Source organism: Camelus dromedarius, chromosome 5 (assembly GCF_036321535.1).
Source record: "Camelus dromedarius isolate mCamDro1 chromosome 5, mCamDro1.pat, whole genome shotgun sequence".
NCBI classification, from domain to species: domain Eukaryota; kingdom Metazoa; phylum Chordata; class Mammalia; order Artiodactyla; family Camelidae; genus Camelus; species Camelus dromedarius.
Genome location: NC_087440.1, coordinates 40,897,017 through 40,910,659, shown reverse-complemented (window position 1 = coordinate 40,910,659; position 13,643 = coordinate 40,897,017). Strand labels below are relative to the sequence as shown.

The 13,643-nt window shown below is 33.3% G+C and overlaps 1 protein-coding gene across 10 annotated transcripts in view; it reads left to right on the top strand.

Moving 5' to 3' along the window:
• Positions 1-13,643, top strand: part of RALGAPA1 (Ral GTPase activating protein catalytic subunit alpha 1) — a 204,683-nt gene that overhangs the window by 90,687 nt on the left and 100,353 nt on the right. For 4 of the 10 annotated variants that reach the window (XM_031453588.2, XM_031453590.2, XM_064485900.1 and 1 more), the window contains 9 exons: positions 122-1,663; positions 3,412-3,536; positions 4,553-4,769; positions 5,807-5,983; positions 7,847-8,002; positions 10,372-10,565; positions 10,839-10,937; positions 11,641-11,796; positions 13,230-13,358. In XM_031453588.2, coding sequence (XP_031309448.2) covers positions 122-1,663; positions 3,412-3,536; positions 4,553-4,769; positions 5,807-5,983; positions 7,847-8,002; positions 10,372-10,565; positions 10,839-10,937; positions 11,641-11,796; positions 13,230-13,358 — 2,795 coding nt within the window. Of the gene's footprint in view, positions 1-121; positions 1,664-2,352; positions 2,434-3,411; positions 3,537-4,552; positions 4,770-5,806; positions 5,984-7,846; positions 8,003-10,371; positions 10,566-10,838; positions 10,938-11,640; positions 11,797-13,229; positions 13,359-13,643 lie in introns of all 10 variants that reach the window. The other 6 variants (XM_064485901.1, XM_064485899.1, XM_010983795.3 and 3 more) reach the window with 4 other exon arrangements.

Sequence of the window (13,643 nt, the reverse complement as noted above, 5' to 3'; positions counted from 1 at the left end):
CTTACAAAAGAATCTCAAATTTTTTTACTTTTAAGCATATGCTTAGGGTGTGATTGAAATGAATAATTACTTTTCATATTCATATAGTGCCTACTCTATGTAATTTTTCTGTTTTTTACAGATATTGATGATGCTCAAATACTTCCCCGTCCAACTAGGGTCAGACATTTTTCACAAAGTGAAGACACTGGAAATGAAGTTTTTGGTGCTTTGAATGAGGAGCAGCCATTGCCTCGAAGTAGCAGCACTTCTGATATCTTGGAACCATTCACTGTTGAACGAGCCAAAGGTGCAGTTCCTGTCATTGACAGTTCATCCCGTCATGCGCCAAGCTTGCAGAGTTCCACAGAGGCTTCTTCAATAACTAGATCCACTGAAAGCCACATCACTGATACTCATAGTAGAGAGTCTTCTCTGGAAGTTGGTGATAGCATATATGACCATCTTTGTCACTTAATAGATCCAGTAGAACTTGCAGATTCAGCTTTTGAACAAATCCAGTACATTGACCTTGAAGGAGATGATGATCTTCTTTCCTCCCTGAAAGAATATTTTAAGGAAAACCAGGAAAATCATAGTAAAAACGAGTTAGGTAAAGATGCAGCTTCGCAGGAACTGATTATTGCAGTAAATAGGGATGAACAATCATCCTTAGATAAATTAGAATACATAGATCAGGAAAGTAAATCAGAAAATATCACTTCGTTTGTTGGAACTCCTGAAAACATACAATTTCAAAAAGAACCAAACTCAGCTGTCTCCATGAGTAATATTGCAACCAACCAGTTAGACAGCTTTATGAGAACAAAAACTTCTGAAAAATGTAAACAGCTAAACAGTGATAAACAGTCATCGGAACCTAGTTCAGATAGCCCTTGTGATAAAGAAAAGAGGAAACATCTGTATAGACAAACAGCCACAGAATTAGATGCCTGTGTAGATACAACACTAGGTGAAAAGGTTAAGGGTGTGCAAATTAATGAAAAAATCACTGTCCCACATGTTATGCATGCCAAGAAAACTACACTAAAAGCACCTGTTAACCGTAGAATGCCTCATGTTACAAGCACTAGCAAGCTTTCTCCAACTAAAAGGAGCTTGTCTGAAACAGTAACTCACAGAGCCAAAATCATGAAAATTGCTACTAAAAAACGAAATAGTGTTCATGTTACTTTTAGACCATCTACTGAGTCAGTTCAGTTTTACAATCCTCTGGAAAACAAGGAGGCTCCATGGAAGATGAGACTGCGGAAGCTCAGTGGCTTTAGTAGTAGCAGCAGTAGTAGCACCAGCAACCCCCACACCAGCTCAAATAGTGTCACAGAGCTGGTAAAACCTGGTGTGTACAGGCCTCTAGATACAGTTAGTGCGGCATCAGTAAGTAGTAAGACAGTTAAGGAATCTACAGAGATTCCCACCGTCATTTTACAGAAAGAAGGAATTGCAAGTAGTCAGTCAGGTAGTCAGAGTACTCTTAGGTCATCAAGTCATGAGGCAGGACTACAGCAGGGCTCCCTGGGTGGCGTTTATAAAACTGTTGTACATGCTCTTTCGAAGCCGAAGGCAAATGTTTCCCCACAGAGGCAGAACAGAATGCCACCAGAGGCTCCACTGAGGGATCTGTACAGTCATGTAATGGGCTATTTTGGAAGGAAAGCTGCAGGTGAGCACTAACAGTGTGCAGAGCGCAAAAGGAGAAAGACAGCACCAGTTTGGCTTAATGCAACTGAAGCAAGCTATAAGCAATCAAAAAGCTTTGGGATGGTCACTGCTTTCTCTCTGTTTGGTTATGCATGCGCCTTTTCCCAGCTGTATTTTTCCCAGCATAAAATGTTTATTTAAATTACTAATTTCCCTTATAAAGCATTTAGTTAAACCTCTTTGCTGCTGAACAAGATAGGAAAGAGGGAGATACGGGAAAATTTTAATGACCTTCCAAAGGCTGTCTAAATCAGATATTTTTCTGAGTGTATACTACATGAACCTTGAAATTAAGTTTACCGAGGAGTTGGAATACTTTCTCCCCTGCCTGCCTATAGTTTACATTTAAAAGGTCCCCAGCTATATACATAATTGGGTTCATTATTTTTACTGCTATTTATTTGGTTTTATTATTTTCTTGGTAGAAAACTACTCTGACATTGTATAACATAATGGAAACCAAGCATCTACATTTTTACTTGACTATCATTAAAGAGGAAATTATTTCTTAAATCTCAAAGTGGATTTAGTTACTTTTCATTTAAGCCATTTCCAAACAAGCTGTAGGCTTTTTAGTTTTGCATTCATTTGTATAGAATGCGTTACATCCGTGAAACACTTATCATTACTTTCTTTTTTCTGAGATTTTAGATGTGCATAAAGGTTTCATGGTAGCCAATCATGATTTAAATATGGAACCTCTATGGACAGATTACAGAAAGCAAGATTATGGTAACTGTTTTCTCTTATCTTGGTTCAAATTTAAAATAACTTTACAGTTATAGAAAATTAACTTTCAGCAGTAAGGTAGGTTTTGATTTTATTTGTTTTGTTTAACACGGTTTTGTTAGCATGATTAACAGAACGCTGCATCTTGCATTGAGCCATTAATGCCACTTGAGGGCAGTATTTCACAGCTGAGCAAAGCCTGGCCAAGTAATATAAAGATAATGGTATTTTACAATGAGTTCCTGACCAGTGTGTTTTCTTAACCTGAAATGCTTTGTAGTTCATTAGAAGTATAAACAGTGCTGATTTTCCTTTAGTTGCAGAGGAGTCACCTTTTTAACAGCATAATAGTTAAATACCTTATTTTCTGTAAGTTAGTTTCCCAAGTTTGAAACTTTCTTGTTAATGTGAATCATAATGTAGTCATTTAAAAAAATAAAAATAATTATTGTGGGTTTTTTTTAAACAAAAACCTTTGTGGAAATAAAATCTTTTTTTAAAGCAATAAAATTAGATTTTGTAGCGAATAGAAGCATTATGTCAAAATCAAAGAATTTTAATTCATAAATACCTCAACTTAAACTCAAGGGATCTATTCCTTGCACGTATTCTTTGGGGAAAAAGGAATTATAAATTATTAAGGCTCCAAATAGAAGCATAGAGCAGGAAGAAAGAAAAATATACCAGTTTCTTTATAGGCAATATTAACCTAACTCCAACTAGTGCTTATCTATAAGCTTTCTTTGCTGTTTAAGGTCATACTGAAGATTGACTAACATCTGCTTAGTTAAATAAAATAAATATCAATTTACTAATTCTTGAAATTAAATCTAAAAGGAGAGAAATTATTCTTTAATGCATGTTTGGCAAATAATTGATATGGCATAGGTAATTTGTTTTGGCTGTTTTTTTATTTGTTTCAAATTTAGAAAATGCAGTTAAGTCTTTCCTCACTATATATAGTTATTTATTTATTTTTAGTCAATAAAGAGGACATGAGCTCAAAACTGCCCCCTCTTAATAGTGATATTGGCAGCAGCAATGCTAATGTTCCTGATCTGATGGATGAGTTTATAGCAGAACGACTTCGAAGTGGTAATGCCTCAGTAAGTGTTATTTTATTTATTTGGTTTTAGAGAGGAGGGTAGAGAAACTAAAAGATACATACTTATGTACGTGTATGTGTATGTAATATATTCAAATTAGCCTTCCCCTGAAATTTAGCCCTTTTTTGAATTAATACTTTAAAATTATATTTTTATGATATTTTTATCTGAAGATTTAAAACAAGCCAGCTTATGGTTTTGATCAGGGTGAATGATTGGAGTCCCTATTTGCTCAGCTACTTAGATATAAGCCACTACCTTCCTAGTTCTTCTATTTTTCATCTTGCTCTTAGGTTACTCTGATGCCTGCTGTCAGCGCTCAGCAGGAAGTGTTAACATAGGAGGATAGGAGGTCTTCTGGTCCAACTCCCATAGTTTTGACAGCATAAACATCAGTTGCTTAATCATTCTGGATAACTTTGGAATAGATGTTCAAGTTATCATTCAGTATTAGAATTATGGCAAAATGAAAATACAAGCAATTTTATTCCTAATAAAGCTTATTTGTTAAGGAAAGATAAATATATGTAGAATTGCTTTTTTTTAATGAAAGTATTCCATTTGGATTTCAGTTTATCTTTAGTGAAAATGTGTAGCTCCATTACATTTTTTTTTTAGTTTTTTTCTTTAAGTGGGAAAAAAGTAATATAGTCATTATAGAGTGACATCTTTGCCATCTTTCTTCCCTCCATTATCTCTTCCATTTGCTTCTTTTTTTTCTATTTGATTACTTTGCTCTTTCCACTGTCTTAACTTAATGACTCTGTGGATCCTTTTGAGGCTTCAGGGTCTTGGGCCCAGCACATATGGTATTTGGGTCTTTGCTTTAGGCAGACCAACGGTAGTTCAGGCTCCAGCTCCATATAGTTATATACTGTTCAGTCAGTGTTTCTTCTGCCTACTTTATGTCCTAAATTTCAACAATTATTGTGATGATTGTCTTGGAAATTAAAGATTTCAGACTTACAAAAATTAAAAAAAATTTTTTAATGATGTAATGTTTTTTGAATTTTTAGACTATGACAAGAAGAGGAAGTAGTCCAGGCAGCCTCGAAATTCCCAAAGACCTCCCTGATATTCTAAACAAGCAGAGCCAAATGCGCCCTATTGATGACCCAGGTGTACCCTCAGAATGGACTTCTCCTGCCAGTGCAGGGAGCAGTGATCTTATCAGCTCAGATAGTCATTCGGATTCTTTCAGCGCTTTCCAATATGATGGCCGAAAATTTGACAGCAAGTATCTTTTTCTGTTTGAGTGATACGGTTTTTTGTTCATTGTTTTCTGTTCCAGGCTAACTTATGGATCACATAACCATCACCTTCCTTTCTAACTTTGCTTAGGGGTTCCTACATAAGTATTTTTGATTTCATTTTTCAGTGAAATTCCAGAAGAATTTTTAGGGAATCACTTCAAGTTGAGACCACTTTATTTTGCCAACTAAAAACATTAAAAAACAAAACAAAACACTGTCCTTTCATAAAACATGATATTTTAAGATCAGACATGTAGAAAGGAAGAGTTAGGATGGACTTGATATTAAAGTACAGTCATGGTTATGAGATGGCACTATTTCATGCTGTCTTACTTGGAAACCACTACCTAGTTGTGGTCAGTGCTTCAGAATATCCAGCATAGTTATGTTCAATGCTGCATTACCTAGAACCCTTCTTGAATAATTGCTTCATGTTAAAATGACATCAGTGGTATTAAGCTAGTACATAGCTTTTCTGCTGTAATTCTGTATTTGTCAGTCAGTGAAGGGTACCAAAATTTTAAAGAAGAATGTCAAAGGCTTGGGAACCAAAGTTGTGTAGTGCTAGGAGATTCTTTGGAGAACTGTACGTTTCTTGCCCTCATGGATAGTATACTATTGTGATCTCGGACTGAAAATAGGATTTAAGAGAAAAATGACTTTTACCATATATGTGCCATTTTTATTATATATACCTCTTCTAAGGATTATAAAACTTGACAAGCAGTAAGTGTATTTCCAGATATCAGAAAATATGGATAAGAATAGTGATGATGTATCATATATCTGTCTTTTATCGTTATTGTTGTTAATAATAGGCTATAAGGACCTTTAAAATTTTATTTCTAATTGTAAACTTCAAAGTGTTAGCATGATTTACACTTGCCTGAGTGGTATGTAAATAGAATAGATTTAGGGAGAATGTTCATGTTTTATCATTTTGCTGAAGTAGCTGTCTCTTGTAAATATTTTTGTTTTGTAATTGGAATTTCTATACACTAGCATTTCTTCCGATAGATTTTGGCTTTGGAGCTGATACTGGGGTTGCATCCTCTGCTGATGTGGATTCAGGTGCTGGCCATCATCAGAGTGCTGAAGAACAAGAAGTGGCTAGTCTCACTACACTTCACATCGATTCTGAAACAAGCAGTCTTAATCAACAAGCTTTCTCTACTGAAGTTGCGACAGTTACTGGTAAAGTTACTTAAGGGAATGTATTCCTAAAATGCATTTTTTAAGCCACCAAGAACCTTTTCAGAATTTTATTTGATAGATTTAAATATTACTTGTTACTGTTTAAGTATTATTTTTTTCACTCCTCTTTATGTAACAATGGAGGAAAAGAAAATTAATGTAAGAGTTTCTTGACCTGGAGTCCACATGGATAAGTTTCAAGGAACTCTATGAACTCTATGCAAAATTTTGTACATGTTTGTACCAGAGCATTTCCTGCAATGATTTTTAAATAGCTAAGCAAAACAGAGTTAAGAACTATTGTACTATATCTTTTTCATTGACTTTCAGAGTCAGCCTAGATTTTTATAGATGTTTTTGGCAAAATATTTATTACTGAAAACATAAAGCACACTGACTAAAAGAAGGCCTTTTTTTTAATGTCCTAATATTCTGTATTTATACAGTAAATTATGCTTCTCAGCAACTTTTTATGTGTGTTCAGTTCCGACAATACTATGACACGTGGGTTCCAAGAAACTGAGTAGGAAAATGAAGGGTCACATTATCACAAGGGTTGACAGTGACCAGAGGGAGACTGAGCAGCTAGTGGCCCATATTTCAAGAGGGCCAGTGTGTAATCCAGATTCACTCTGATTCCCATTGTAGTTTGATGCCCTTTGATGGATGATGGATGAAATATCAGTAGGGTGGTTTTTGCATCCTCTGGTTGGCTGGACCTTATAAGACTGGAGCAGTGATGTCTGCATGTCTGAGTTAGGCACATTTCCCCAGCCAAAAAAAAAACAAAAGAAATTTGGCCAGTGAAATACTCAATAGGCAGGAACCCATCCTCTGTTTTCACATCCTGCCTCTTCTTTTCCACATCTTTTCTGTCAGAGGATGAGTAAGAACTTTGGCCTGCCCCATTGCATAATAAGGGCTTAGTGGAAGACAGGAGCCAGTTGGGTTGGATCCACATTCCTATTATTACAGAATTTAAATTACTCAAAGAGAAATACTAGAGAAAATTCTTATTTTACAATAAACACCTTTTACTGTAGTTGTCCTTAAATTTAGATGAAAAGAAACTCAACATTACTAGTAATCAGGGAATGAGATACCCATTTCTAAGTATTTATTTCAGAATTTATTTCAAAATTCATGACAGCATTATTCACAGTGGCTTAGTTGAAAACAGCCCAAATATCCATTAACCAGTGAACAGATAATCAGACTGTAATATATTCATTCATTAAATATCCATGGAATAGTACTCAGCAATAAAAAAAGAATTAAATGTTAATATATGCAAAACCATAGCTGACTCTCAACATGCTTTTAAATGAAAGATGTCGAGGCTAGTGGTGTTAGTACCATATAGCACTGAGCAAATTTCTCTTCTGACTTGCCTCAAGACTGAAGTAAGTGAGACAAAGTAGCAAGAGTTTCTGTATCTGGACCAGGAATGGGAGTACACAGCTCTCACTCATGGCTCCTGTTAACTGGTATGCTCAGTTTTGATTCCATACTAGACCCATGGTAGACATGAGATGAGACTGCTAGATATAGTCTTGTATACTATTCTGATTTTTTGGTTGTTTGTTTTGGGAGGGAGGTAATTAGGTTTGTTTGTTTATTATTTTTTGACAGAGGTGTTGGGGATTGAACCCAGGACCTTGTGCATGCTGAACACACACTCTCCTACTGAGTCAGACCCTCCTCTTCTATTGTATTATGATTTTATTGACCTCTTTGGCCAATTTATAACTGTCTTATCTTTTGATATTTTTAATTTGTGTTTTATGGAGGTTTTAAGCATTATATCTTTGGTAGAGTGTTAAATATATTCTTTATGGTAATTTTATGAAATTATATTCACAGGTTCAGAAAGCGCTTCTCCAGTCCATTCAGGTCTGGGATCCAGGTCACAGACACCTTCTCCTTCCACGTTGAATATAGATCACATGGAACAGAAGGATCTACAGCTTGATGAGAAGCTTCACCACTCTGTTCTTCAGACACCAGATGACCTAGGCAGTATTTGGAAATTAGATATTTGCCGATTTTTCCTTTTGGGGCATTAGTGTCAGGAGATTTTAAATAAGTCATCTTAAACTTGATTATCTATTTTATATATATTAGGTATCATAAGTCTTTTGGACTTTTCTGTCTTTTGGAAATTTGTTACTGTAACATTTTTTCTTGTCCTTAAAGAAAGACAGTTACATTTTGATTTTTGTTATTTGATATTTTATCATAGTTGATTATAGTCCTGACATTAGTTATTGCATTATTTTTGTGTGTTATATTATCATTTATTAATATGGTACTGTTTTCTAAAGCAGGAAATACATAGTTTGGCATCATTATTCTTAATGTTTTATCTGAAGTACCTGCTTATTCACAGGATAAAGTAGTAGCATTATCACTTGCTAATCAAGCTTTTATTGAAATAATTGATCAAATCAGTCATTCTGCAAATATATCAACTACTTTTAATTAAAAAGTAGGCAATTCAAATGAAATACTTTCATGTTTAAGTAAATGTTTAAAAGTGACTAGGACACATTAGAAACTACAAGTTAGTAAAAATTATTTTTGCTAAGTTGTACATGATGTAACAAGCATCAGGGTAAAAAGTCATTTTGCAAATATGTCAGAAACTTTTGTCAAGGACACAGTTGATAAGATGTTTATAATGAATAATATAAAATGCCAGTTTTCATTGGTAATGTAGCAAATTTACTCTCTGACCCCCAAAGGAAAAAATTAAAACCATGTAACTTCTGGCCTTTTCTTTTTTTTTTTTTTTTTTTGTAAGGTACTCATTCTCTTAATATGCAATTACATAGCCCTAATTTTCTCATTTGTAGATTACTTCTGACCTTTTCTTTCCTACTTTTGTCTTATAATTTTTTGTCTTTTGATTTTTATTTTCAGTTTTTTCCCCCTGCATTTGGAAAAAAATTTCAAACTTACTGAAAAGTAGTAAAATGAATACCCATAAATCCTTCAGATAAATCCACCACTTACTAATATTTTGCCACTTTATCTCTTTCTGTGTCTCCATACACACATACACATGAATGCACAGAAACAACCCCATTGTACCCACCCTTTTTTTTTTGAGCCATTTAACAGTGGATTGGAAATATCAGACCCTTTATACCTCAATACTTAAGCAACTGTCTTAAAAATAAGTGTACATTTCCTGCATAACTACAATATAATGGCCACATTCTGGATATTTTTTAGCATTGATACATCACTGTAATTTTAGTCCATAGTCAGTTTTCGTCAGTTGTCCCAATAGTATCCTTCATAACTACAAATTAGTTGATTTATCACTTGTTAATTAGGGTTCTGTAGAATAGGATGATGTTCACAATGATGCTTAAAACTGCACTGTTTTTGAAATTTTTTTAGTAAGTTTATGTCAGGAGCCCATTTTTTATTATTATGAAGTACTGTCTGGTAACTTTTTAATAATACAGCCAGTTGTTATACACTTCACATGCAAAGAGAAAGAAGTTAACCATTAGGCATAAAGGATGTATGTATACTAAGTATGACCTTATAAATTACCAGTACATTGAGATATTATCAAGTAGGAAAAATCTTTACTGTCTTTCTAATGATTTTGCCTTTTCCATTATATACATTGTGTAAAATAGTGACTTTTTTTGTTTTTAAGCTGGAGGAAATCTATAATGACATTTATCTACACCATCAATTTTATAGATGAGGAAGTATAGTCTTAGGGAGTTTATTAAATAATTTGTACAATATCACAAAATTAGTGACAGAAATGAGATATATAGATAACCCTAGGTTATCTATGTCTTATATATAATCTTGCCAGTATTAATAAACAAAAGAAATATAATTATGGAAACTTTAGATTATGTCTAAATTTTTTTATGCTATTGTGATACCCCTTTTAATGTTAGGTCTGACCTAGTTGTAAAATATAGAAATATATTTCTTTGGAGGTTTAAACTATAAAGAAACAAGCTTAGGAAGACTTCGTAAAGGTTCTTTCTTCATCCTGAGATTTTTCTGTTAATTTGATGACGTAACCTGAAGTAGCTATTAGATGAAAGAGAGTTTGTGCCTAAAAATACGATCTTTATGTTAAACATAAATTTCTCCATCTGGTATCTGCATCATTTTCTCCTTAGGTAGATCTAGATAGAAACAGTATTGAATAAGTAATTATTGTCATAATAAGGAATTATAAACTGGTGAGATTTTGATCTTATCAGGAAAAAAAGTAATACTAATGCATAGTGACATTTCTTTTATTCATTTGTAGATATTTAAGATTGTTAATTTGCCTCCTTTGTGTTTTTGTGATCAGTTCCCTAAAAAAATTACTGACACTGGTATATTATTTTTTTCCATAGAAATCAGCGAATTTCCATCTGAATGTTGTAGTGTGATGGCAGGAGGCACTCTCACAGGATGGCATGCCGATGTTGCTACTGTAATGTGGCGAAGAATGCTAGGCATTTTGGGGGATGTCAATGCTATTATGGACCCTGAAATACATGCACAAGTTTTTGATTACCTCTGTGAACTTTGGCAGAATCTAGCTAAGGTAAAAAAAGAAAAGAAAAGGTATGAGAGGGAAAGGAAAGAAAAATGAAGTATTAAGAAGTATAGAAAAGCCTTAGATAGCATTCTTTCTCTCTGTCTCTTGCATGCACGTGCGCGCACACACACACACACCCACCCCCTTACTACAAACTGATGCCTTATTGTGATTAAATATATAGTTAGTGGTACAAACTGGACCTCAAATTTAAGGTAAAACAAATTGGAAAAGAAGACACTTCTCATAGATTTGTTGCATTTTGTTTGAAAATTACAGATTAGAGATAACCTCGGCATTTCAACTGATAACTTGACCTCCCCTTCTCCACCAGTTTTGATTCCTCCACTGAGAATTCTTACACCTTGGCTTTTCAAGGTAAGCTTAACATATAAAGTATTAATTTGAAGGTTTTACTTAGTTAATAAATATGTGGTCAGTCTTAGACATTTGAGAGATAGAATACTACTGTGTAGTCTTCTAGAGCACTTAGTTTTGAAGTAGCCCTTAGGGATTATATAGAGAGGAGAGTGGGCCTGGCAAAATTACTTTTAGGATGCATCAGTTTTTGTTTGTTTCTTTTGGTAGTTTTTTTGGGGGTTGGTAATTAAGTTTGTTTGTTTATTTAATGGAGGTACTGGGTATTGAACCCAGGACCTTGTGCATGCTAAGCGCATGCTCTACCACTGAGCTACAACCTCTTCCTCCAGATACATCATTTTGATTAATAAAACAAAAATGAACACAGAAAATTATGTTTCTATTGTATTTAAGTGAAATATAAATCGCAAATTTGTGTTATAGCATCTGTTATGTACTTTTAAAGAACTAATTCTTTTAAGTATTATTTGATATGTTTGGTGCATTTTCTGAATTGAAACAGTGTGTGGTTATTCACAACTACGTTGTATCATTTTAATGATAAAAATAATTTCAGTAATCTTGATATTTAATTCATTAAAGAAAATGGGCCAGCATAGAAATAAATGAAGACAAATATATGGCTTGCTATATTCAGTTGCTTAAGTATTTGCAAAAAGTATTTGACTTTGGTATTAAAACCAACATCTTTTAATTGTAGGCAACCATGTTAACTGATAAATATAAACAAGGTAAATTACATGCTTATAAACTTATTTGCAATACAATGAAAAGAAGACAAGATGTTTCTCCAAATAGAGATTTTCTAACACACTTCTACAATATAATGCATTGTGGATTACTTCATATTGATCAGGTAAATATATATACTTTCTAACAAGTCACTTTATAAGTTTAATCTTTGATTCTTGATTTTGTTTAATCAAAAGTGTTTGATTAAAAACACTTTTATTTGGAAGTTTATTTACAGATATCTTCCTTTTTATAACTTCATTTATTTTGAAATATAGTTGAAAAACAAACTCATAAGAGGTTTATAGTTATGAGGTTGACTTGATTATTAAATGCATTTTTCTTCTGGTATTATACCAACTAGTTCACTTTTTGAAGAGATTAAACCATCCTTTGCTTACACTGACAACATCTTCCTTTAATGTCCTAATGTTCTTCCTTTAATGTCCTAATTACAAAATACCTAATTCTTAATTCTTAGGTATTTTGTAGTTGTGCTTGGTAACTAGCACTTGAAACTTTTGGATTTGCTCAACTAGTGATGCAGCAGAGGTTTTTTTCTACTCTAAGAGTCAGCACATCTCATTTCTTATTTCCATAGATTATATTAGGTAGTGACAATTATGTTGATTTGGCATTTGTAACAATATAATCATTACATTAGATAGTCATAAATATGTCTGTAGAACATTACTTCAGGGATCTTGATTGATCCTGGACATAAAACTAAAAAGTGTGGAAGGTTGCAGGTCAAAGTGATATAAATGTTTTTATTATAATATGGTTAAATTTCACTTCCAGTTCATTTAGAGAGCATTAAATTAATATTAAAAGATGATAATATCTCTTCCTGAAAAGTGAAAAAATTTGTGTTAATTTGAAATAATTACAGTGTTCTACCTTATAAACATGTCTCAAATAAAATACTGTTAGTTACTGGAAAAAGAGCTTTTATTTAAGATAAATCTGATTGAATAATACAGCCTGTTACACTGCATCCTCATTGTGAATTCCAAAGGCAAAATGAATGAATAACCAAATTAAGAATATTCCCTCAAAATGCCTAGGTCTGGATTTCCGAGGCTAGATATCTATCATCAGAGAACTTCAGTTTATCTAAAAAAGAGATTCTCTCCATTTGCCCCATAACAGATCACACAATTTCAGAAATAGAGTTACCACATGGAAGCAAGTAGATGGCAGGAGGAACTACTCTGCAATTCAGTTTTATAACACATGGGCCTTATATTTTTAACCCTCTGAAGCAAAGAGCCTTCCAACCTGCTCTCTAGGGTGAAAAAAATTGCTGTATTGATACCAGTTTTTTAAAAAATTGTTTTAAGTTTACTTTCTTTTAACAAAATACAGTATCAAGAATGGATTATTTGGGGGGGAAAAAAAGAATGGATTATTTGGAAGAATCAAAATTAGTCTTTCTAATTAGTCAGCCAGTGTATAGTTATTACCTGTTTTATTATTTTGTATGTTATCTATTGATTAGCTGATACCTAAGATTATATTTGTGATATTTTTCCCCCTTCTTTCTTTATTCCTAAGGATATTGTCAATACAATCATCAAGCACTGCTCACCTCAATTTTTTTCACTTGGTTTGCCTGGTGCCACGATGCTTATTATGGATTTTATTGTAGCAGCTGGTAGAGTGGCTTCTTCAGCTTTTCTCAATGTAAGTTTTTATTTCCTGTCCTTAATAATATAATAAACTGTAGTTAACCAAGATTCAACTAACAGAGCAACAAAGGGAAGAGCCATTGTTGATAAAATATAGCAAGCTGGAGTTCAGGAAAATATATATAATTTAATTGGAATTGATTGCTTCTCCTACATTAAAAAAAAAACAGTTCTGAAGTGTAAGAAATTACTAAATTTGATAAATTGACCAAAGAGCTAAAAAATGGGTTAAGTCTGATAAGCAAAACAATTTAAAATTGAGAAAATCTAAGGAAATAAA